This window comes from Trachypithecus francoisi, unplaced genomic scaffold (assembly GCF_009764315.1).
Source record: "Trachypithecus francoisi isolate TF-2019V2 unplaced genomic scaffold, Tfra_2.0 Lachesis_group17, whole genome shotgun sequence".
NCBI classification, from domain to species: Eukaryota; Metazoa; Chordata; class Mammalia; order Primates; family Cercopithecidae; genus Trachypithecus; species Trachypithecus francoisi.
In genome coordinates this window covers 41837623-41861293 of record NW_022681462.1, presented here as the reverse complement: position 1 = coordinate 41861293, position 23671 = coordinate 41837623, and the positions used below count along the sequence as shown (strand labels likewise).

The following is a 23671-nucleotide window of genomic DNA, read 5'->3' as shown; positions in this document are numbered from 1 at the left end:
TCAAATACACTACTGTTATTCATTCACTGCTATTGGCTTTAGCCAACTATGAGAACAATCTCACTTTGTGATCACACCACAGAGTGCAGGGATCAGGTGACAGCCTCTGGCTCTCAGATTCCATGACAAATGATATTGTAGCTTCTCCTTTACAAAACTGTTAAAATTCAGGGATGTGAATTTTACCTACAGCCCTTCAAAGTTATTTTACTAGTTTATGCATTTGCAGTGGACTTTTTCACATGATTAAATATCTATCACAAGAAACTAGTTCGCCCTTAAATCTTGTGGGGTCACTACCCCTCAGACTCAGTCTAACAGGAATTCCTGGGTTTCTAGATGGCTATAGTTGTTACCGTTTGATTTGTGAGCGCCCTCATGCCCTCATTAATCTGAAAGGGGGGGAAAAAATGTAGTGGACCCTGTGTGTGTTCCATTTTCTAGAACAGAGTGTGAGTGAGGAGCTCTTGGGTTTTTTACACTGTTAACTTGGTAACACGTGGCTTCAGTTTGGCCAGTGGTCCTGCAGGGCTTTTCTGGTCACAGTAACAAGGGCTCTTTGTCATTGATGCTGTGTTTGTAATTTCAGGTGTATGTATAGAAATGAGCTCTCAAGGCATCCCAAAGCCCATGGTAATTTTACCCTTCATGAAATACGGGGACCTGCATACTTACTTACTTTATTCCCGATTGGAGACAGGACCAAAGGTAATGATCTCCTTGTGTTACCCTTGAACGCTTCTCAGGGTTTATGTGACTTAGTCAGGACAACCAAATCGTCTAACCTTGAAAGTGAAGACAGGAAGGAGAGGACACTGATCTTTGTTCAGTGCTCCCTGTGTGTCCAGGGGTTGAAATGTGGGGTCTGTCCTCACAGCAGGCCTGCTCCAGGTATTATTGTCCTGCTTTATGGTGGGGTAAGAGGCTGTGTGCACAGTCTTATGGACAAAGCTTTACCAACTTGAGCTGGGTGGCCCAGGCTCCTGATTCACACCCCTCATGGCCGCATACTCCCCAGAGCTCGCAGACCAAGGGAAGGCCATTGAAGATGGCTCTCCTAAAAGAAATTTTATAGAGCTCATTCTGGATTTCAACCTTTGAAGAAGTGTTGGTGACCCAAGAGGACTGCACAACCGATGTTCTGAAAAACGTTTGTAACATTTTACTCCCTACGTTGACTTACCCACCGTGAGTACTGTGAAGCCCTGGGAATGTTGGATGTAGCTGTAGAGGCAGTTATAGATCATCTAGGAAATTTAGGACCCACGGACACGCCCGCCTTTCTTCAGGGTCAGTTTTCAGTATTGACTTCGAGGGTTGTAGCGTTAAGGAATCATAGCCACTGGGGACGTTGTGTCTTTCATTTCCTAGGCCTCCTTATCTGAAACAAAACCAGTATCCTCCTGTTACGTTTTGTGGACAAACGGTGGACTGCGAGCAGGCAGTGTGAGTGTGTCCTGACTATGGGCCTGGCTAAGCAGGACGCCCTTCCTGCCTTGCACGCACCTTCTCGGTCAGCTGCAAAAAGGCAGCGATCCTGCAGGGCTCTGGTTGAGACGCATGTGGGAACAGGGTGTGGCTGGCCTCTGTCAACAGTCATTCTCTGACTGGGCAAAAGGGCAAAAGTCACTCCAGATCATCACTGCCCTTAATCACAGCCGTAGGCCGGGCGCGGTGGCTCAAGCCTGTAATCCCAGCACTTTGGGAGGCCGAGACGAGCGGATCACAAGGTCAGGAGATCGAGACCATCCTGGCTAATACGGTGAAACCCTGTCTCTACTAAAGAATACAAAAAACTAGCCGGGCGACGAGGCGGGTGCCTGTAGTCCCAGCTACTTGGGAGGCGGAGGCAGGAGAATGGCGTAAACCTGGGAGGCGGAGCTTGCAGTGAGCTGAGATCCGGCCACCGCACTCCAGCCTGGGCGACAGAGCCAGACTCCGTCTCAAAAAAAAAAAAAAAAAAAAAAAAATCACAGCCGTAAGAAACCACAGGTCCTGGGAAGGAACCGCACCACCCAGTCTACATCTTGGCATTCTCAGACACACCCCACCTTTGTCCCTTCAGCTGCCATCAGTATCAGGACCGCTGAGTGCAGTAGGGCGGTTAGGAACAACTGCTTCCTTCACTGCATCAGCAATGGCTGCGGGAAAGAATTCTTGCTGCTCTTACTTGATGGTCTGATGAGTCCACGGGATGAAAGTGCAAGGAAATTAGTTCTTAGGGACCATGAAAACTCACTCCCACTGGCTCTGCAGACAAAACACAGAGGGGAAAATGTCCCATGCAGCACCGGTGTGGTGGAGTTCTGCACACTCCAATGTATCTACAAACCTGGGGTGACAGTGGCCTAGGGTCAGCCAGGTCACTTTTCCAAGTGAAGCGGTGCCTTGGGACTCACTCACAAACTCTTAACCAAAGAAGGTTTATTAAGTTCTGCCCAGGTGCAGTGGCTCACGCCTGTAATCCCAGCATGTTGGGAGGCGAGGTGGGCAGATCACTTGAGGACAGTTCAAGACCAGCCTGACCAACATGGTGAAACCCCATCTCTAATGAAAAAATACAAAAATTAGCCAGGTGTGGTGGCAGGCACCGGTAATCCCAGCTACTTGGGAGGCTGAAGCAGGAGAATCACTTGAACTAGGAAGGCGGAGGTTGCAGTGAGCCGAGATCGTGCCACTGCACTCCAGCCTGGGTGACAGAGTGAGACTCCATCTGAAAAAAATGAAAACGAAGGTTTATTAAGTTCATTAGTTCACCCTGTGAACAAGTGCTGACTCTGAGGTGGGCACTGAGCTCTGAGAACACTGGAGGGAACATGACAGATGTGGTTCCTGCCCCATGGAGCTGACCTGCTGGTGGTGAGTGAGGGGAGAACAGGAGACAGACAATTGGTTATTCACAGTGAGGGAGCTGTGGGCACCAGGAGCACAGGGGCTCAAATGCCCAGTGGGCCAGGCAGAGCCCAGCGGGGGCATAGGGGCAGGAAGTGTGCAGGGTAACTAGACTGGGGGCTGTGGCGTCCGGGCACAGATACAGAACCTCATGGTGGCAGGACCAGGACTTCTTTGTTTCAGTAACCTGGAGAATGTTGGCAGATAGATCAGAGATGGTGATTGGAATATGCTGTGGGTTCTGCCGCTTAGAAGGAGGGATTGCTGCAGAGAAATGTGAGTTCCCTTTCCCCCCAGCCCCCACACCCAGACATTGAGCATCTTCTTGTCAGTGAAGCCACATTCCTTCTGAAAGATGTCTGGGCCCCGTGTGCTGTCAGAGAAGCTTCTTGTTTTTGGAGTCCCCTCTTTTTGGCTTGTTCATGATAACATCTCTGGATGCAGGGTGCCTTTCAGTTCCCCAGTGGAGGCTGCATGGAGTTGCTTTCTAGTTGTTCACTGAGGGTCAACTTGCTCACTCCATTCATCTTCTCTTTATCATGAGTCTATCCATCCTCAGGATCAGAAGACGTGTTGGGAATTGGTAGGCCAGCATGCTTGCCTCAGCAGTGCCCCTAAGAGGGGCAGCAACCCCTGCCCTGAATCCTTCCAGCACAGAGAAACTAGAGAGAAGCAGAACCTCAGACTGAAGTGCACCGACCTGCAGTAACTTATGAACTTAATAACCACAGGTCACAGGTAACTGATAGAGTTATAGTGAGCCATGATGACAAGAATGACAACTGAGGGCCTTCCTGGGGGAAGTCGGCTTAGAAAAACACTAGTCCTCATCCCAAGAGACAGGTCAATGTGTAGAAACAGCCCTTTATTTACAATTTGGGAAAGCTGAAACAAACAGGCAAAAATGTGAGATGCAATTTAGGGTCAGCACGTGCTGGAGCCTGCTGTTCTACTTCCAGCTGACGTTCTTGGTATCTTCTGCCTGTGTGTGATGGAGGGGAGGGGACTTTTGCTTTTTTTTCCCCCTTTTACTCTTTCTCTTCTTCCTAGGGACAGTCTAAGTGACCAGGAGAGTGGCCCCCTTTCTTTTTTCCAGTTCCCCCCTGGCCCCACGCCCACACGTACTCCTGTTCTCTTCCATGAAAATGCAGTTGTCCTTCACCAGCATGAGTACTAACGGTAGAGACAGGAAGCTGTTAAAAAATCACCGAGACTCTTCCAAAGAGGTGAGGGGCCTAGTCCAACACGGAAAATGTTATAGACAGGGCTGAGTATTTTCCTCCTCTTTTACCCCCAAAAAGAAAGATGATTGCATTATAGGAAGTCTGTAAGGGATTAAAAAATTACCCACAATTCCCAACACCTTAGTATAATTGTTGATGATTTCAGACATTCACCTCCCATTGTTCACTCCATGCCTACATTTCTCATGGCCTTCACGTCACTACATACACTCCTGCCCCTGGGATGACAGTGGCTAACCTTTCTCAAGCATGTAGCATAGGCCAGCCTGCATTTTGTATGTATTAATGCACCAATGGCAAACAACCCTAGAAAGTAGTTACTAGTGGAATCTAAGTTGAGGAAACTGAGGCACAGAGGGCCATGGTGAAAGCAGGATTGGCCCCCAGGCTGCACACCGTGTGCCTTCAATGCTCTTCTGACTGCCCCATTCTGTGTGCACCCCTCCCCAGCAGGGCAGCGCCCAGACAGATCCCTGTGAGTGGTGGCACCACATATTCTTCAGTGGGTTTTGTTTCATGTTGATGGGTGATTTTACTTACATTTAATTTATGGTGTGTCATATAATTTTGTGTGTGTGTGTGTGAGAGAGAGAGAGAGAGAGAGAGAGAGAGAGATGGAGTTTCGCTCTTGTTGCCCAGGCTGGAGTGCAATGGCACAATCTCAGCTCACCACAACCTCCGCCTCCTGGGTTCGAGCGATTCTCCTGCCTTAGCCTCCCGAGTAGCTGGGATTATAGGCATGTGCTACCATGCCCGGCAAATTTTGTATTTTTGGTAGAGACAGGTTTCTCCATGTTGGTCAGACTGGTCTCAAACTCCCCAATCTCAGGTGCTCCACCCATCTTGGCCTCCCAAAGTGCTGGGATTACAGGCCACCACGTCTAGCTGGTACGTTGTACAATTTTTCTAATAATTTATTGCGGGTCTGGGAATTTCACGTTATTGTACAAGAGTGCATTTTGTAGCAAAAAGATTAAAAATACACAGGTCTATTTGGTGGCCCAAAATTGCCTTTTTTTTTTTTTTTTTTGAGATGGAGTCTCGCTCTGTCACCCAGGCTGGATTTGCAGTGGCCGGATCTCTGCTCACCGCAAACTCCGCCTCCCGGGTTTACGCCATTCTCCTGCCTCAGCCTCCCGAGTAGCTGGGACTACAGGCGCCCGCCACCTCGCCCGGCTAGTTTTTTGTATTTTTTAGTAGAGACGGGGTTTCACCATGTTCGCCAGGATGGTCTCGATCTCCTGACCTCGTGATCTGGCCGTCTCGGCCTCCCAAAGTGCTGGGATTACAGGCTTGAGCCACCGCGCCCGGCCGAAATTGCCTGTCTTTATTTGTGAAGCTTAACTCTCCTCCTTGTTTTGGATCCCTATGTAAATATGGTGAGCCTCATATTGGATCTCTTTCTTGAATCTTTATAGAAGAGAAATAGAGGAACAATTTATATTCTTTTAAATTATCATACAGTAAAATTGACCTGTTTTCCCTTTTTGTTATATAAGTCTAGGAATTTTAACACTTATATAGTTTAATGTACCCATAATCCTAATCAGGATTTGTTGGGTTCTATCACCCAACAAAATTCCCTCCTGCTACACCTGTATAACACCTTCTACCCCCATGACTGACCCATGGTAACCACTCACCTTTTTCTCCCCTGATAGTTTTGTCTATTCAAGAATGTTATATAAATGGAGTCATACGTGTATAACATTTTTTTTTTTTTTCTTTTTGAGACAGAGTCTTGCTCTGTCACGCAGGCTGGAGTGCAAGGGCGCAATCTCAGCTCACCGCCATCTCCACCTCCTGGGTTCAAGCGATTCTCCTGCCTTAGCCTCCTGAGTATCTGGGACTATAGGCGCCAGGCCAATTTTTTTGTATTTGTTCTAGAGATGGGGTTTCACCATGTTGGTCAGGCTGGTCTCAAACTCCTGACCTTAAGTGGTCCACCCACCTCAGCCTCCCAGGGTGCTGAGATTACAGGTGTAAGCCACTGCACACAGCCAGTTTATAACTTTTTGAGACTGGCTTTCTTCACTCAGCATTATTTCTTTGAAATCCAGCCAAGAGGTGTATATCAAGAGTTCATTCCTTCTTTATTGCTGTGTAGTATTCCATTGTATGCTTATACCACAGTTTATCTGTTGACCTGTTTAGAGACATACGGGTTGTTTCTAGGTTTTAGCAATCATGAATGAGGCTGCTGTAAAATTCACATACAGATTTTTGAATGAAGTCTTCATTTTTCTAAAGTAAATGCCCAAGAGTAGGTTGCTGGGTCATATGGTAAGTGCATATTTAACCTTATAAGAAACTGTTTTCCAGAGAGGCCCTTCCATTTTACATTCTCACCAGCAGTGTGTGAGAAATGCAGTACTCCTTATTCTTATTAAGACTTGGTATTTTTGGTGGCTTTTCTGGTTTTTGCTTATAGCTGTCCTGATTGATGTAGAGTGATATCTCATCGTGGTTTTTATTTGCATTTCCTGAATGACTAATGATGTTGAGCATCTTGCCATGTGCTTATTTGCCATCCTTATATCCTCTTTGATGAGTGTCTGCTGTTCAAGTATTTTGTTCATTTTTTAATTGAGTTGTTGATTTTCTTATTGTCCAATTTTGAGAGTTCTTTATATATTCCAGATACAATTCTTTTGCTGGATATGTGATTTTCAGAGCTTGTTTTCCAGGTTTGTAGCTTGTCATTGCATTCTCTTAAAATAGTCAAAAAAACGAAAATTTTGATAAAGCCCAATTTATCAGTTTTATTTTTTAATGAATCATGCTTTTGCTCTCTTGTCTAACAACTCTTTGCCTAACCTCTAGTAAAAAGATTTTCTCCTATTTCTTTTCTAAAGATAGTGTGGTTTTACATTTTACATTTAAGTATATGACCAATTCTGAGTTATTTTTTGTGTAGGGTTTGAGATTTAGTTTAAGGTTTGCTTTTTTTTTTTTTTTTTTGGTATTTTATGCTTGTTTTTTTTTTTTTTTATTATACTTTAAGTTCTAGGGTACATGTGCATGACGTTTATATCATGTATAACTCCCCAATGCAATCCCTCCCTCCTCCCCCCTCCCCATGATAGGCCCCAGTGTGTGATGTTCCCCTTCCCGAGTCCAAGTGATCTCATTGTTCAGTTCCCACCTATGAGTGAGAACATGCGGTGTTTGGTTTTCTCTTCTTGTGATAGTTTGCTAAGAATGATGGTTTCCAGCTGCATCCATGTCCCTACAAAGGACGCAAACTCATCCTTTTTGATGGCTGCATAGTATTCCATGGTGTATATGTGCCACATTTTCTTAATCCAGTCTGTCACAGATGGACATTTGGGTTGATTCCAAGTCTTTGCTATTGTGAATAGTGCCGCAATAAACATACGTGTGCATGTGTCTTTGTAGTAGAGTAATTTATAATCCTTTGGGTATATACCCAGTAGTGGGATGGCTGGGTCATATGGTACATCTAGTTCTAGATCCTTGAGGAATCGCCATACTGTTTTCCATAATGGTTGAACTAGTTTACAATCCCACCAACAGTGTAAAAGTGTTCCTATTTCTCCACATCCTCTCCAACACCTGTTGTTTCCTGACTTCTTAATGATTGCCATTCTAACTGGTGTGAGATGGTATCTCATTGTGGTTTTGATTTGCATTTCTCTGATGGCGAGTGATGATGAGCATTTTTTCATGTGTCTGTTGGCTGTATGGATGTCTTCTTTTGAGAAATGTCTGTTCATATCCTTTCCCCACTTTTTGATGGGGTTGTTTGTTTTTTTCTTGTATATTTGTTTGAGTTCTTTGTAGATTCTGGATATTAGCCCTTTGTCAGATGAGTAGGTTGCAAAAATTTTTTCCCATTCTGTAGGTTGCCTGTTCACTCTGATGGTAGTTTCTTTAGCTGTGCAAAAGCTCTTTAGTTTAATTAGATCCCATGTGTCAATTTTTGCTTTTGCTGCCGTTGCTTTTGGTGTTTTAGACATGAAGTCCTTGCCCATGCCTATGTCCTGAATGGTACTACCTAGATTTTCTTCTAGGGTTTTTATGGTATTAGGTCTAACATTTAAGTCTCTAATCCATCTTGAATTAATTTTCGTATAAGGGGTAAGGAAAGGATCCAGTTTCAGCTTTCTACTTATGGCTAGCCAATTTTCCCAGCACCATTTATTAAAGGTTTGCTTTTTTTGCATATAGATGACCAATAGCATTTGTGAAAAGACTGTCCTTAATCCACTGAGTTGCTTTTGTATCTTTGTCTAAAAGTAGTTGGTTGTACATTTCTGAGTCCTGTGTTCTGTTTCATTAGACTGTGTTCCCATCCTTTGCCCCTACCACATTGTCTTGATTACTGAAGCTTTGTTATAAATCTTAAAATCACCCACTGTGATTCCTCCTACTTTGTTCTACTTTTTCAGAATTGTTTTAACTATTCTTGTTTCATTGCCCTTCCATTGAAACTTTAGAATCAGCTTATCTGTGTCTGGCAAAAGTTCTGCTGTAATCTTATATCCTTTTGAACAAAATAACAAGTAAGGGAAACAAGTACACAGACTTTACTGACTGATGAATAGTTTCCATTTGCAAAAAAATACAAGTGTATTTTCAATAATGGAAAATAACTTTCAAGTATTAAAAAGATAAAAAGGAATGTAGTTTCCTATTTTGTTACTTAGTAGCCACAGATAAGATGGAAGACACAAAGTGCATAGACAAACAGAAAAATCAAGCTTTTATTCAGATCTTTTCTTTGCTGCCTGGAACAAATATCTTATGTTCCTGCTAGAGCGGCCCAAGACTATTATCAGTGTATTTGATACTGTAATGGCCCAATATCAGTGTATTTAAACGTGCTTCTCCAGGAGGGCTTGGGTGCTGGACCCATAGTGCCACTCTACCCAGGGCAGACATCACCGCTGGAGCTGTGCAGGGCAGACAGGCAGATGATGAGACACGACCCCAGGTCTCATGGAGCTTGATAGTACAAAGGGAGATAGTCTGTAATAACATATGCATCACACAGCGATGTGAGCAGCCTGCTAGAGTTTCAGGGAAGAAATGAGTTCTGACTGGAGAAATGTTTAAAATATTCCACACTGCTGACCCGGCGTGGTGGCTCATGCCTCTAAGCCACCTTTAGGACGCCAAAGGTGGGTGGATCACCTGATGTCAGAATGTGTCCGGAGTTGGTTCCTTCGTGTGGGTTCTTGGTCTCGCTGACTTCAAGAATGAAGCCACGGACCTTCGCAGTGAGCATTACAGCTCTTAAAGGTGGCACAGACCCAAAGAGTGAGCAGCAGCAAGATTTATTGTGAAGAGCGAAAGAACAAAGCTTCTACAGCGCGGAAGGGGACTCACGAAGGTTGCCACTGCTGGCTGGGGATGGCCAGCTTTTATTGCCTGATTTGTCCCCGCCCACATCCTGCCATTTTACAGAGTGCTGATTGGTCCATTTTACAGAGTGCTGACTGGTGCATTTACAATCCTCTAGCTAGACACAGAGTGCTGATTGGTGCATTTTTACAGAGTGCTGATTGGTGCATTTACAATCCTTTAGCTAGACACAGAGCCCTGACTGATGCGTTTTTACAGAGTGCTGATTGGTGCATTTACAATCCTTTAACTAGACACGGAGCACTGACTGGTGCGTCTACAATCCTGTAGCTAGACAGAAGAGTTCTCCAAGTCCCTACTCGACCCAGGAAGTCCAGCTGGCTTCACCTCTCAAGGAGATTGAGACTGGCCTGACCAACATGGCGAAAGCCCATCTCTACTAAAAACATAAAAATTAGCCGGACATGGTGGTGCATGCCTGTAATCCCAGCTACTTGAGAGGCTGAGGCAGGAGAATCGCTTTAACCCAGGAGGCAGAGGTTGCAGTGAGCTCAGATCGTGTCACTGCACCACTCCAGCCTGGGTGACAGAGCAAGACTTCGTCTCAAAAAATAAAAAATAAATTCCACACTGCCATCATGGATTTCCTCAAAAGAGTTGTAGGAGGAGTACAGTGGAAAATTAAGAGAAGCACACAGTCAGGATCAGAATGAGCAAAGACCAAATGATCTGGGAACATACCCATGTTTTGAGAAAAGTAGATTGTCTCACATGGCAACAGCAAAGCAGTGGAAGGATGGGAGGAGGGGTGATAAAACAGGAAAGAGAAGTTGGGGTCAATGTTTAGGTTCTACAACAAGTAGAATGGCTTCACCAGCATGTAATACAAAACCCAACTCAAAATGACTTTCAGCGGAGATACAGAATCTCATGCAATAAAGCCCAGAGGTAGCACAGCTCCAGAGTTGGCCATTTTGTCCTCAACATCATCAAGTGCCCCAAAGTGTTCCACCTTTTTCTGTTCATCTGCAGCTGGTGCTCCACATGGTTACAAGATAGCAGCTTCTCCAGCATCACGTCCTCACACACCCGTCTCCAGAGATAAAAGAGAGAGGCCTGCCTTTTGTCTCTTTTGTCGCTTCTTTCTCTCTCTCTCCCCTCTCTTTTCCTGGAACAGTGCTTTTTTTTTTTAAGATGACAGCTTTATTGAGATACAATTCTCCCATTTAAAGTATTCAATTCAGTGGTTTTCAGTACAGTCACAGAGTTGTGCAACTATTACCACAATTAATTTTAGAACACTTTCATCACCTAAAAACAAAAAGAAAAGGCCGGGCGCGGTGGCTCAAGCCTGTAATCCCAGCACTTTGGGAGGCCGAGACGGGCAGATCACAAGGTCAGGAGATCGAGACCATCCTGGCTAACACGGTGAAACCCCGTCTCTACTAAAAAATACAAAAAAAAAACTAGCCGGGTGAGGTGGCGGACGCCTGTAGTCCCAGCTACTCGGGAGGCTGAGGCGGGAGAATGGCGGAAACCCGGGAGGCGGAGCTTGCAGTGAGCTGAGATCCGGCCACTGCACTCCAGCCTGGGCGACAGAGCAAGACTCAGTCTCCAAAAAAAAAAAAAAAAAAAAAAAAAGAAAACAAAACCGACCCCATACTCTTCAGCTGTCAGCTCCTAATCCCTTTTACCCTCCTTGTTCCCATCCCTAAGGAACCATTAAACTTCTCTGTCTCAGTCTCTTTCTCTCCCTTTTTTGGACATTTCATATTAATAGAATCATCTACATTTGTAATCTTTTATGACTCGTTTCTTCTACTTAGCATAATGTTTTCAGGGTTCTTCCATGTGATAGCATGTGACAGTATTTTATTCTTATTTATGGCTGAATAATAGTCTGTCGAATAGATATACCATGTTTTGGTTATTTATCTGTTGATGGACAGTTGGGTTATTTACTTTGGGGCTTTTATGAGTAATGCTCTATGAATATTTGGTACAAATATTTGTGTTGATATATGCTTTACATTTTCTTGGGTATATACTAATTGTAGAATTGCTGGGTCGTATGTTAACTTCAATGTTTAACTTTCTGAGAAACTACCAGATAGTTTTCTAACGTAACCACATCATTTTTCGTTCTTACCAGCAACGTGTGAGGGTTCTAGTTTCTCCATATCCTCACCAACACTTCTTATTTTTTTTTTTTTTTTTTTTGAGACGGCGTCTCGCTCTGTCGCCCAGGCTGAAGTGCAGTGGCCGGATCTCAGCTCACTGCAAGCTCCGCCTCCCGGGTTTACGCCATTCTCTCGCCTCAGCCTCCCGAGTAGCTGGGACTACAGGCGCCCGCCATCTCGCCCGGCTAATTTTTTTTTTTGTATATTTTAGTAGAGACGGGATTTCACCGTGTTAGCCAGGAGGGTCTCGATCTCCTGACCTCGTGATCCGCCCGTCTCGGCCTCCCAAAGTGCTGGGATTACAGGCTTGAGCCACCGCGCCCGGCCCCAACACTTCTTATTATCTGACTTTTAAACTCTAGCCATTCCAGTGAGTGTGAAGTGGTATCTCACTATGATTTTGATTTACATTTCTCTAATGACTAATAACATTGAACATATTTTTATGTGCTTATTGGCCATTTGTATGTCTTCTTTGAAGAAATGTCTGACCTTTTACCCATTTTTAATGTGATTGTCTTTTTATTATTGGGCTATAAGAGTTCTGTATATATTCTATTTATTTTTATTTATTTGTTTATTTTTTTTTGAGATGGAGTCTCACTCTGTCGCCCAGGCTGGAGTGCATTGGCATGATCTCAGTTCACAGCAACCTCTGCTTCCCAGGTTCAAGTGATTCTTCTGCCTCAGCCTCCCACATAGCTGAGATTACAGGCATGCACCACCATTCCTGGCAAATTTTGTATTTTTAATAGAGATGGGGTTTCACTATGTTGGCCAGGCTGGTCTCGAACTCCTGACCTCAGATGATCCACCTGCCCCAGCCTTCCAAAGTTCTGGGATTACAGGCGTGAGCCACCACACCTGGCCTGAGTTCTGTATGTATTCTAGATACGAGTTCCTATTAGATGGGTGATATGTAAATATTTTCTTCGTTTTGTGGGTTTCCTGTTCACTTTCTTTGTGGTATTCTTTGAGGCACAAACATTTTTATTTTTGGTGAAGTCCAGTTTTCTTTTTTTCCTTTGGTTGCTTGTGCTTTTGGTGTCATATCTAAGAAACCATCCCTTAATCTAAAGTCGCAAAGATTTGCCCTTCTGTTTTCTCCTAAGAATTTTATAGTTTGTGATCTTACATCTAGGTCTTTGATTCATCTTTTGATCATTTGAGTTAATTTCTGTATATGGTTTGAGGTAGAAGTTCAATTTCATTCCTTTGCAGGTGGCCATTCACTTGTCTCAGGAACATTTGTTGAAAAGACTATTTTTCCCTTACTGTCAATGGTCTTGACATCCTTCCTAAAAGTCAGTTGACCATACATGGCTTTATTCTTAAACTTTCTATTTTTTTCCATTGATCTGTATTTTTATCCCAGTACCATACTGTCGTAATTATAGTTGCTTTGTAGTAAGTTTTTAAGTTGGTAAGTTTGAATCCTCCAACTTTGTACATATTCAAGCTTGTTTTGGCTATTCTCAGTTCCTTGAGTTGCCATATGCCTTTTAGGATCAGCTTATCAATTTCTACAAAGAAGCCATCTGGTATTCTGATAGAGCTTATGTTGAATCTCTAGATCAATTTGGGGAGTATTGCTATCATAACAATATTAAGTCTTCCTATCCATGAACACAGGATATCTTTCCATTTATTTAGATCTTCTTTAATTTCTTTCAATATTTTACAGTTTTCAAAATATAATTTTTACAATTCCTTGTTAACTTTATTTCTAAGTATTTTAATTCTATTGTAAATGAAATTTTCTTAATTTCATTTTCAGATTATTCATCACCAGTACATAAAAATACAGTTGATTTTTGTGTGTCCATCATGTATCCTACAACCTTGCTGAACTCATTTATTAATTGTGCTACACAATTATTTTTTAAGTGACTTTTGGTCACAGTCTCTAGGAATAACAGAAGTGTTCTAGGAAAAAACAGCACAAATGAATAGTACCTGATACTCATTGTACCTTCGTGAATGACAGTAAGATGTAATATTTCTTAAGACCCAAATCCTTTCCTGGAAATCAGTCTCCAGAAAACCAAATATCCAAATAATACAGAGTAGCGGCATAAAGCTTCCATGACTGATTTTTTTTTTTTTTTTTTGAGACGGAGTCTCGCTCTGTCGCCCAGGCTGGAGCGCAGTGGCCGGATCTCAGCTCACTGCAAGCTCTGCCTCCCGGGTTTCCGCCATTCTCCTGCCTCAGCCTCCTGAGTAGCTAGGACTACAGGCACCCGCCACCTCGCCCGGCTAGTTTTTTTTTTTTTTTTTAGTAGAGACGGGTTTCACCGTGTTAGCCAGGATGGTCTCGATCTCCTGACCTCATGATCCGCCCGTCTCGGCCTCCCAAAGTGCTGGGATTACAGGCTTGAGCCACCGCGCCCGGCCCCATGACTGATTTTTAAACAATTCCCTTACTTAAAAATAAACATTAAGACAGTTCATTTATTTATACAGTATGTAATTGACATGTGTCTTGGTTGGAAAATAAAAATCATTAAAAAATGCAGTGTCTTCATGAGTACCATTTTGTAAAACTCATGTATGGAAAGCAAGCCATGGCAAATCCAGTGCCTTGGGGAGGGTACATAATGGATGGACCCATTCATGACTGCCAGGGACTTGTGGAAATCCTTTTCTGCAGGGCCATGGTTGCACTAAAACACTTAATTACTACATTGAAGTTTTATCAGCAGTCATCCTTATAACTGATTCCAGCAGTGACTGGTTTTTCTAACACAGCAATCTAGTTTGATTTTTATAAGCTAGAGAAAATACTAGACTGTTGAAACTTATAGGCAGGCCCTACAGGGACAAAATGAAAATTCCTGAATATGTACTTGTAGTGCTTTGGTCCTGTGATAAGAGGTGAAGACTCTTCTAATTTCTGTTTAGAAGAAACAAGTATCTTTCAAAACATTTCAAAGTAAAATGGTAGCAGATAGGGGTGCCTAATTGGAAACAGCTCATCCTAAGTGGACTTTTCCCCTCCCAAACGTTAGACCCCTGCCAGACACACGCACCTCACCGCTACTGAAGCTAGATCACCTGTCCCTTCCCCTCCTCTGTGCAACGTATGTGCTCTGTCCCACTCTGAAGGACACAGGGAAGGATCACATTAGACCTCATACCTTATGAAAAGAAACAGTGTCATTCACTGTAAATACTTTTAAAGATGAGGAAAGAGAATATGATGTTTGCCAAGAAGTTTAATGTTTTTTTCATTCCTTTTTAAAACCCTTATTTGTGATATTAGTGATATGGAAATAAAAGATTTGTTTCCTTATTTCATCACTACACGTCATAAATTAAAGCATCCTTTCCCCTTCAGGCGAAACTACTTGCAAGTTTTCCTTTTTAAAAGATAGTCTTTCTTCTTGTCTCCTCTATCATCTAGCATATTCCTCTGCAGACACTACTGAAGTTCATGATGGATATTGCCCTGGGAATGGAGTATCTGAGCAACAGGAATTTTCTTCATCGAGATTTAGCTGCTCGAAACTGCATGTAAGAGTCCTCGGCTATCCTGGAAGGGTTGGGCCCTCATGGTGTCTGGTCTTTGCAGGGATAAGGAGATGACCTGTTCCTGTTTAGATAGGGAAGGAAGCTGCAGTCAAAAGAGTATGGTGTGGCTTGCTCCAAAGATGGAAATATGGCTGGGTGTTTGGGAGTTTTTACTGCCTCTGCATCTGAGAGTCTGGTTGGCTTCCAAAGCTTTCCCTTATGACTCCAGTTTACCTCCACTCTCTCACTCAGGTACGAATGCGAGGTGTGACCTCTGTGATCCTTCCCCATGCCATCAGGTAGCTTTGGACCTAGAGTTACGTGCACATCAGCTCCTCTTAAAGACAGCAGTGAAAATCCTAAAGGCTTTTCCCTACGTTTACACAACACTTCCTTAGGAAGAAGTTTTGTACTTTGAATATGTGGAAGCTGTCCTTTCCCAGCAGACAATGGCTTCATTATACAAGAAATGTGGACTTAAGTTCTCCCCATTGCTTCGCCCTGCTCCATCAGAGCCGTTGTCTGCTATAAATCTTCAAAAACAATAACTGTGTCTTGATTTTAAGTTTTTATTGCAAGAAGAGGGAGTGGTCCTTCAGTGGATTTTGTCATTTGTTTTTCTTGGTCAGAGATGTGACAATAAGGCCTGCCCCTCCCGCTCCCAGCCACCCCTGCCCCTAGGGCTCCTACCCCTTCCTTTCACCTCATTTTTGAAAACCCTAAAGGGGTTTTGGTTTCGTTATTGTTTTTATTTAACTTAATTTTTCGACCATGGAGGGAGAATCATGAAGTCTTTTTCCCTTACTATTTCCTTCATGTTTTCCCAGCAGGTAGGGTGACCAGCTTTGCAGTTTACCCTGGCCTGAGGGGTTTCTCAGGACAATGGATTTTCAGTGTAAAAAGTTAGTGTCAGGCAAACAGGGACAAGTTAGTCACCTTCCCCAGACCACTTTATGTCTATTTCTTTTCCTTCTCTTGCTTTTATTCTTTCTTCTCCTCCTCCTTCTTCTTGTGTAGGAGCTGTTTTAATAGCTTGGGCTACAAATGCAATTGTAGCCCTTTAATTTCTCAGTTAGTTCTTCAAGCACCCACCTGACCATCTTAGCAAGAAGCCCAGCATCTTGTTCTTACTGCAGGTAATTCCCCAGCTTCTCCAGACTCTCAGGGGGCTTACTTAGTCCACAGGGTCATTGCCGCTTCCAGACCTCTGGGAGGAAGGCTGCTGGGGTCCTCCATGAGTCCACCAGGGGGCCCTGGTTTTGAGCTACTGCTTTCTGCTCCTGCTATGCTGTGTCTCCATGTTCTCCAGCTGTTTCTAGCCACTGTGCACAGGTGCCCTTGCTGCTCCGCATCCCACACAGATCAGAGTGATGCAAGATTGCATCACTTGAGGCCAGGCGCGGTGGCTCACACCTATAATCCCAGCACTTTGGAAGGCCAAGGCGGGCAGATCACTTGAGGTCGGGAGTCCAAGACCAGCCTGGCCAACATGGTGAAACTCCATCTCTACTTTAAAAAAAAAAAAAAAAATTGCCGGGTGTTGATAGTGTGTACCTGTAATCCCAGCTACTCGGGAGACTGAGGCAGGAGAATCGCTTGAACCCGGGAGGCAGAGGTTGCTGTGAGCCGAGGTCGTGCCACTGCATTCCAGCCTGGGTGACAGGGCGAGACTCTATTTCAAAAGTCTCAAAAAAAAAAAAAGTAAAGAAAAAATTGCATCACTTGCTGTTACTCTTGCTCTTGCTCTTGCTCTGCCATTGGTCCCAAAGCAGCACGCTCACAGGCTGGTGGTGTCTCTGTGTTCTTTTGGTCAATTATCATAAGTGTTTTCACCTGTGTCTGATACAGACCAGTAATTTAAGGCATTGCCTCTGACGCTGCTGAAGACATAACCTGCTCTCTGTAGGTTGCGAGATGACATGACTGTCTGTGTTGCGGACTTTGGCCTCTCTAAGAAGATTTACAGTGGCGATTACTACCGCCAAGGCCGCATTGCTAAGATGCCTGTTAAATGGATCGCTATAGAAAGTCTTGCAGACCGAGTCTACACAAGTAAAAGTGACGTGGTGCGTACACAGCTTTGATTCAGGGGCCCCACAGTGCAAAGACGAGGGCACATTGAAAGAAATGACTTCAGCTGGTGTGGCAAGACATTTTACTCTTTGATAAACTGAGGATTGGGAGCTTGCTCAGACCTCTCTTTTATGTCTTACCAGATACTTTAATTCAGGTGAAACAGAGGTTCTGGTGAAGTGTCCTGATGTTCAGAAGATGTGTGCTTTGCAAAAGCCGTTAGTTTCTTCCCATTTTTCCTTGCTGTCAAAGGATGACTCATTGCCCACAACTAGGATATTTCATAGTCACATTAAATTGAATGGGTTCATCCGGTGGCTCTTGGAACCTAGATGCTATATGAAAGGTGCTGTGTAATTATGCCCTTCACCCGAGATTAGAGAAAGAAAGCACCTCACAACCACAGTGGAAGAGAGCATTAAGAAGACGTGTGACGAGGCTGTTTCTGCCTTTGCCAGATTTCCCAGAACAGCTTTTGTAGAAGTGGGGAACTGCGACACTCCAACCCCACGTTATTGCGGCGTTGGGAGAGCAGTGCGTCTCACACATAATTGCCAGCTTTGTGCATGATCATCAGTGTTTAGGGAAATGGCCTTTGCCAGTGAAAAGGTCCATTCAGGCTTTGTGGAAAGGCTCGCATCCTAACTTGTTGCTTTGTTCCCAGTGGGCATTTGGCGTGACCATGTGGGAAATAGCTACGCGGGGAATGACTCCCTATCCCGGGGTCCAGAACCATGAGATGTATGACTATCTTCTCCATGGACACAGGCTGAAGCAGCCCGAGGACTGCCTGGATGAACTGTGAGTGGGCTTCTCTGTCTCCCTTCCATACTCTGCATGGGGCAGCCACTTGGCTCTGCAGTGACCTCAGAAACACAGCCATGGGAGGGGAACGGGACTGCTGCTAGCCAGATGGGCATGTGCAGAGGGGTGGCACCCGCAGACACCCCAGGTCAGGAGCCATTCCTGATGTGGGAGATAGTGTGTGGTATCTCCAGTGAGCCCACTGAGGCTCACTCATCCAAAGGGCCTCAGCCTCGGAGGACGGGCACTGTCAAGATAAGGCAATGGCACTGGTCCTTAAATTCCTTACACACCTCTAGGAAATATATCCACAGAGAATAGGTTTGCCTTGTAGTGCATGAGGTCCTTGAATGATTCCTCACCCTCTTTTGGTCCAGTTATCCTTTTCCTTCTGTGTAGCATTTCAGACACTCCACTCACAGTCATACCCTTCATCAGGACACTGAGAAATCTAAACCAGTGACTTTGGGATCAGGCTGCTCATCAGAATCTCTTGGGAGATAGTGTAACGATACAATTCCTCGGCCCTGTTCCCAGAAATGATGATGCTTTCGGTACAAAGTGGGCCCAGAAGTGTGTGTTTTGGAATGCTCCCTGGGGCTGGGCACAGTGGCTCATGCCTGTTATCCCAGCACTTTGGGAGGCCAAAGAGAGAGGATCGTTTGAGCCCAGGAGTTCAAGACCAGCCTGGGCAACATAGTGAGACCCTGTCTTTATTAAAAAATAATAAAATAAAATAGTCCCTGAGAGATCATGTGTTTAGACAGGAGAAAGAACCACCAGCCTTGACACACACACAGCACACATCCCATCCTAACAGGGCCCCCATATTCAAGGCCAGGCAGTATGGGGAAGAGACCCAGGCCTCGGAGTTAATAAGCCAGGCTCTGCTTCCTAAGTGGCCCTGCGAGTGGCCATGGCAATTAATCTCCCCCAAGCACTTTGCTCACCTTATTAAAATAATTTCTTGTGGCAATTCCGGTAGCTTGGTGATGGGGATTTGAACCTTCCTAATGGGGAGTCTCCTCGCTGTATAATAAGGGCCATGGGCTTGGAGAGGGGCATTCTCACCGTATTTAGTGAGAACACTTCAGGACTGTGGGCCTGCGCTGGCTCTGTCATGGAGTGCCATGCCTGGGCTGAAACAGGTGAGTGTGGACAGCACCCTCGCTACACACACACATACACACCCTGCTGCCTCACATGGGAGAGAGAGCCTGGGTCCATGGCAGCACCCTCCCTAGACACACACACTCACACACACACACACAGGCCCTGCTGCCTCACATAGGGGAGAGAGCCTGGGTCCATTTGCCCACAGGTCTCCCAGGTCCCTTCTAAGCCAAAAAGAAGGAAACTGTTTTAATCAGAGCCTCGTCCTGTTGGTAGTGGTTGGTAGTGGTTTTTATTGTGGTGGTAGATGTATAACATTAAGAAGAGAAACAAGCACTGTAAATCCTTTAAAACATCCTGAAATGCTAATAAAATCAGTTCTAGGGTTTCATGGTAGTTTTAAAAGTGCCATGTTGATGCAGTGCCCGCTTCTGAAAATAAGGAAGCGTTTCAGTCAAACAGTATTGACTCTGGAAAGAGGTTTGGTGCAGTTTCTTTCTTGGCTTTCCTTGCCCACCAAAAAATAGTTGATATTTGCAGTGATTATGTTGGGTCTTAGCAAGGTCTAAGCTGTGTCACGTTGTGGTTTTTAGAGCCAAAACAAGGGAACGCTGAGTTGGTTTTCTGTGAGACATTTTAGAGGACAAAGCAGCAGAGTCAGCATACGCTGTGTGGCTAGTGAAGTCAGGCAGAAAGGGGCAAATCTGCCCCTACCCCCGCCTCCTGGGGGGCCCATGCACTGGGTGTGCTAAGGGGGCTATGGCTGTGCTGTGGCCTCGTGCCCTCGTGAGCCAGGCTTTCTTCCATCTCCTCTCGAATCTACATGCTGGGTAACAACAGCATCCCCCAAAGAGACCTCTGTTCCATTTCTGAGACATTTCCTTTGAAAAATGAACTCAGGCTGAGTGCAGTGGCTCATGCCCATAATCCCAGCACTTTGGGAGGCCGAGGTGGGTGGATCACGAGGTCAGGAGATCGAGACCATCCTAGCGAACACAGTGAAACCGTCTCTACTGAAAATACAAAAAAATTCACCGGGCTTGGTGGCGGGCTCCTGTAGTCCCAGCTTCTCGGGAGGCTGAGGCAGGAGAATGGCGTGAACCCAGGAGGCAGCAGAGCTTGCAGTGAGCGGAAATCACGCCACTGCACTCCAGCCTGGGCGACAGAGTGAGACTCCATCTCAATAAAAAAAAAAAAGAAAGAAAGAAAAATGAACTCAGGCTGAGTGCAGTGACTCATGCCTGTAATCCTAGCACTTTGGGAGGCCAAGGCAGGAGGATTGCTTGAGGCCAGGAATTTGAAATCAGCCTGGGCAACATAGTGAGACCTCATCTCTACAAAAAATAAACAAAATTAGCTGGGTGTTGCAGGGCATGCCTGTAGTCCCAGCTGCTCAGGAGGTGGGAGGATCACTTGAGTTTAGGAGATGGAGGCTGCAGTGAGCTGTGACTGTGCCACCACACTCCAGCCTGGGAAACAGAGCAAGCTCCTGTCTCAAAAAAAGGAAACAGCAACAACAACAAACAACCCAAAAAACAAATCTAAAGTGTTTCACATGATGGCTGAAATAGTGAACGTGAGGGAAAGGTCAGCGACTCTTCTTCTTAGTGAAGGGGGCAGAGGCCACAGATGAGAGCAGGGCCACGCGTCACATGGACTGGCACTGCCGCCGACCGTCGCCGACTTCAGTCAGTTCCTCTCCTCTCCAGACCTCAGCTGCCCTGTCTGTGAGTGGAACTGCATCTCTTCCTTCGTGAGGCTGCAGTGAGGAGTAAACGGTGAGGGCCCATCAGCCTACACACAGCTGGCACTTGCTGGTCATGTTCCACCTGCATCAGCCACCGTGAAGCTGCAGTTGCACAGACTCAGGGGCTCCTCTCCAGGACTCACCTAATGCCCATCCCAGCACCACCCTCACGCTTCACACACATGACCAGCATAGCATTGCCCTCGCACTCTTATTCATCCTGGCACCCAGGACCTGGCATGTTTGCTGGCACAGAGCTGGCCCTGCCTCTTGCCTGCTGCCTGTCTGCCCCAAGGACCCCAGCTTACACCCACCTTCTCCATCTCAGAAAGTTTCTCTTCTATCCATTGACCTATCCCTCCCTCCACTGCCACCTGAGGCATCTGAGATCTGGAGAAGGGGCAAGGTGGGAGTCACAGTGGGCTGAATGGCAGAGCTAGGTAGGTACTGGCTAGCCCAGTGGAAGCACAGCTGATAGGAGATGAGCGTCATTTCCCTGTGCAGACTTGCAGCCCTGCACTCGGCCATCCTCAGGGCCAGGAGCAAAGCAGGTGCTTGAAAAATATGAGTAAAGTCATACATTTACAAATTTTGTAAATTCACATGATTGCATTTAATTGTGGTAAAATATACATAACATAAAATGGACTCTCTTAACCAGTGTGTACAGCTCAGTGGCATGAAGTACATTCGCACTGTCGTATAACCATCACCACCGTCTATCTCCAAAGCTCTTCTTATCTTGTAAAACTGAAACTCTCTACCCATTAAACTAATCCCATTCTTTCCTCCCCACAGCCTCTGGCAACCTATATGATCACATCTTTTATAAAATCTCAACAGAAAAATAAAAATAACCCTTTACAAAAGCAATTACCAAACTTATTTTTCTTTCCATCCATAAAATTTTATAAAATCTAAATCACTAAATATTACAGCCTTCCTATTACTTACCAGATGGGGGCTTCTTGTTAATCTCCTTGGTCTACTACTATGAAATTGCCCTTTTGTGGGAGTAGGTTAGACAGCATACATGTTCACCATGTCTTTAAAAGTCATATTTATATTTTTATACATTTGATAAGGTATTGAATATAAAAGGAAAAGAAGTTTCAAAGTGATATTGATACTATTCTACTTGGAAATAAAGATAAATTATTTAAACACTTTCTCCTAAGACATGAAATAAATGAAAGTAAGTTAAATACCACAGCCTCTTGATGAAATAATGGAAAGGAGATTATGTCCCTGAGAACAGAATGTCTCAAAGCTCATCTCAGATGGCAAACAATCAAGGAGGCTCTGTGGAAAACGGAGTCATGCAAATTGACTTATGCCTGAAAACCTCAAAAATAAAAACAGAAACTGTCTGTCAAGTCTAAGTGACCATCTAAAGAAGGTAAGACAGGGAAACAAAAAAGAAGCCCTAAGCCTGAGATGAGAACAAGGATTGTGAGGCAGGGAAGTGTGCCGTGCCATTGTCTAGGCCTACATTCAGGATCAAGCTCTTTACATGCATGGCACTTTGCCAGCCTCCACCTTCAGGATGCATGTGCAAGTGTTGATAAAGGCTGGTCCAGTGGACAGATGAAAAGATATTATACATCTACGTGAATGAGATCTGCATGTTGTGTGTGAAGTACCATGTTAGTAGAATTAGCCAAAGGTTCTATAGGCTGTAACTAAATGTCAATATGGAAATTGCATATTTCTGTTCATGAGATGCCAGTAATGTATCGCATGGGTCAGATGACTTAAATTTGGGTCATTTTTTTGTCCAGTGACATATGAATTACCAGTTTCTCAAAACAGAAAGGAATCAAAATGAAATGATGTCTAGGCATGCTGGTGTGCACCTGTAATTCCAGCTACTCTGGAGGCTGAGGCAGAAGATCACTTGAGCCCAGGAGTTCAGGGGTTCTCGACCAGCCTGGGCAAAATAGCAAGACTTTGTCTTATTTAATATATATATATATATATATATATATTTAAAATTATATATATGCATATATGTGTGTATGCATATATATATGCACATTTATATATATATACACATATATACATACACACACATGCATATATATATGTACACACACACACACATTTCAGGGCCAGGCACATTAATTGGCATGTATGTGTGTGTGTGTGTGTGTGTGTATCTATATGTATATGTATATATTATAATTGATAGACCTGACATTTCAGGGCCAGGCACATTAATTGGCATGTATGTGTGTGTGTGTGTGTGTATCTATATGTATATGTATATATTATAATTGATAGACCTGACATTTCAGGGCCAGGCATATTAATTGGCATGCATATATATGTGTGTGTGTGTGTGTGTGTATATATATGCCATATATGTGTATGTGTATATATATGCACCATATATGTGTGCGTGTATATATATGTCATATATATGTGTGTGTGTGTACATATATATGCCATATATGTGTGTATGTCCCATATTGGTCTATCAATTTTAAGAAAAGAAACATTATTAATGAAATTATGGTATAACGTACTCTTCATCTCAGCCTGTTGATTCCTAATTGTCATCTGTCTTACTGTGCTCCATTAAATGTCCCTCCATTGGAATTATTAACTATATGAGACACTGGGATGAAAAAACCACCCAGAAGAGAGTTGTCCTCTATAAAACAAAGTGGAAGGGGTTGTGAGGAGCACTTGGATGCAGGAGTTGTCCAATCTGACTCTGAATCCCTGGCTACCCACATGGCCATGGCACGTTCTGTAATGTCCCTGAGCCCACTGTC

The 23671-nt window shown here is 44.4% G+C and overlaps 1 protein-coding gene across 2 annotated transcripts in view; it reads left to right on the top strand.

The window, feature by feature from the left end:
- Positions 1–23671, top strand: part of MERTK (MER proto-oncogene, tyrosine kinase) — a 138643-nt gene that overhangs the window by 113292 nt on the left and 1680 nt on the right. For both annotated transcript variants that reach the window (XM_033175461.1, XM_033175462.1), the window contains exons 15-18: positions 590–708; positions 15048–15157; positions 17061–17220; positions 17892–18028. In XM_033175461.1, coding sequence (XP_033031352.1) covers positions 590–708; positions 15048–15157; positions 17061–17220; positions 17892–18028 — 526 coding nt within the window. The remainder of the gene's footprint in view (positions 1–589; positions 709–15047; positions 15158–17060; positions 17221–17891; positions 18029–23671) is intronic.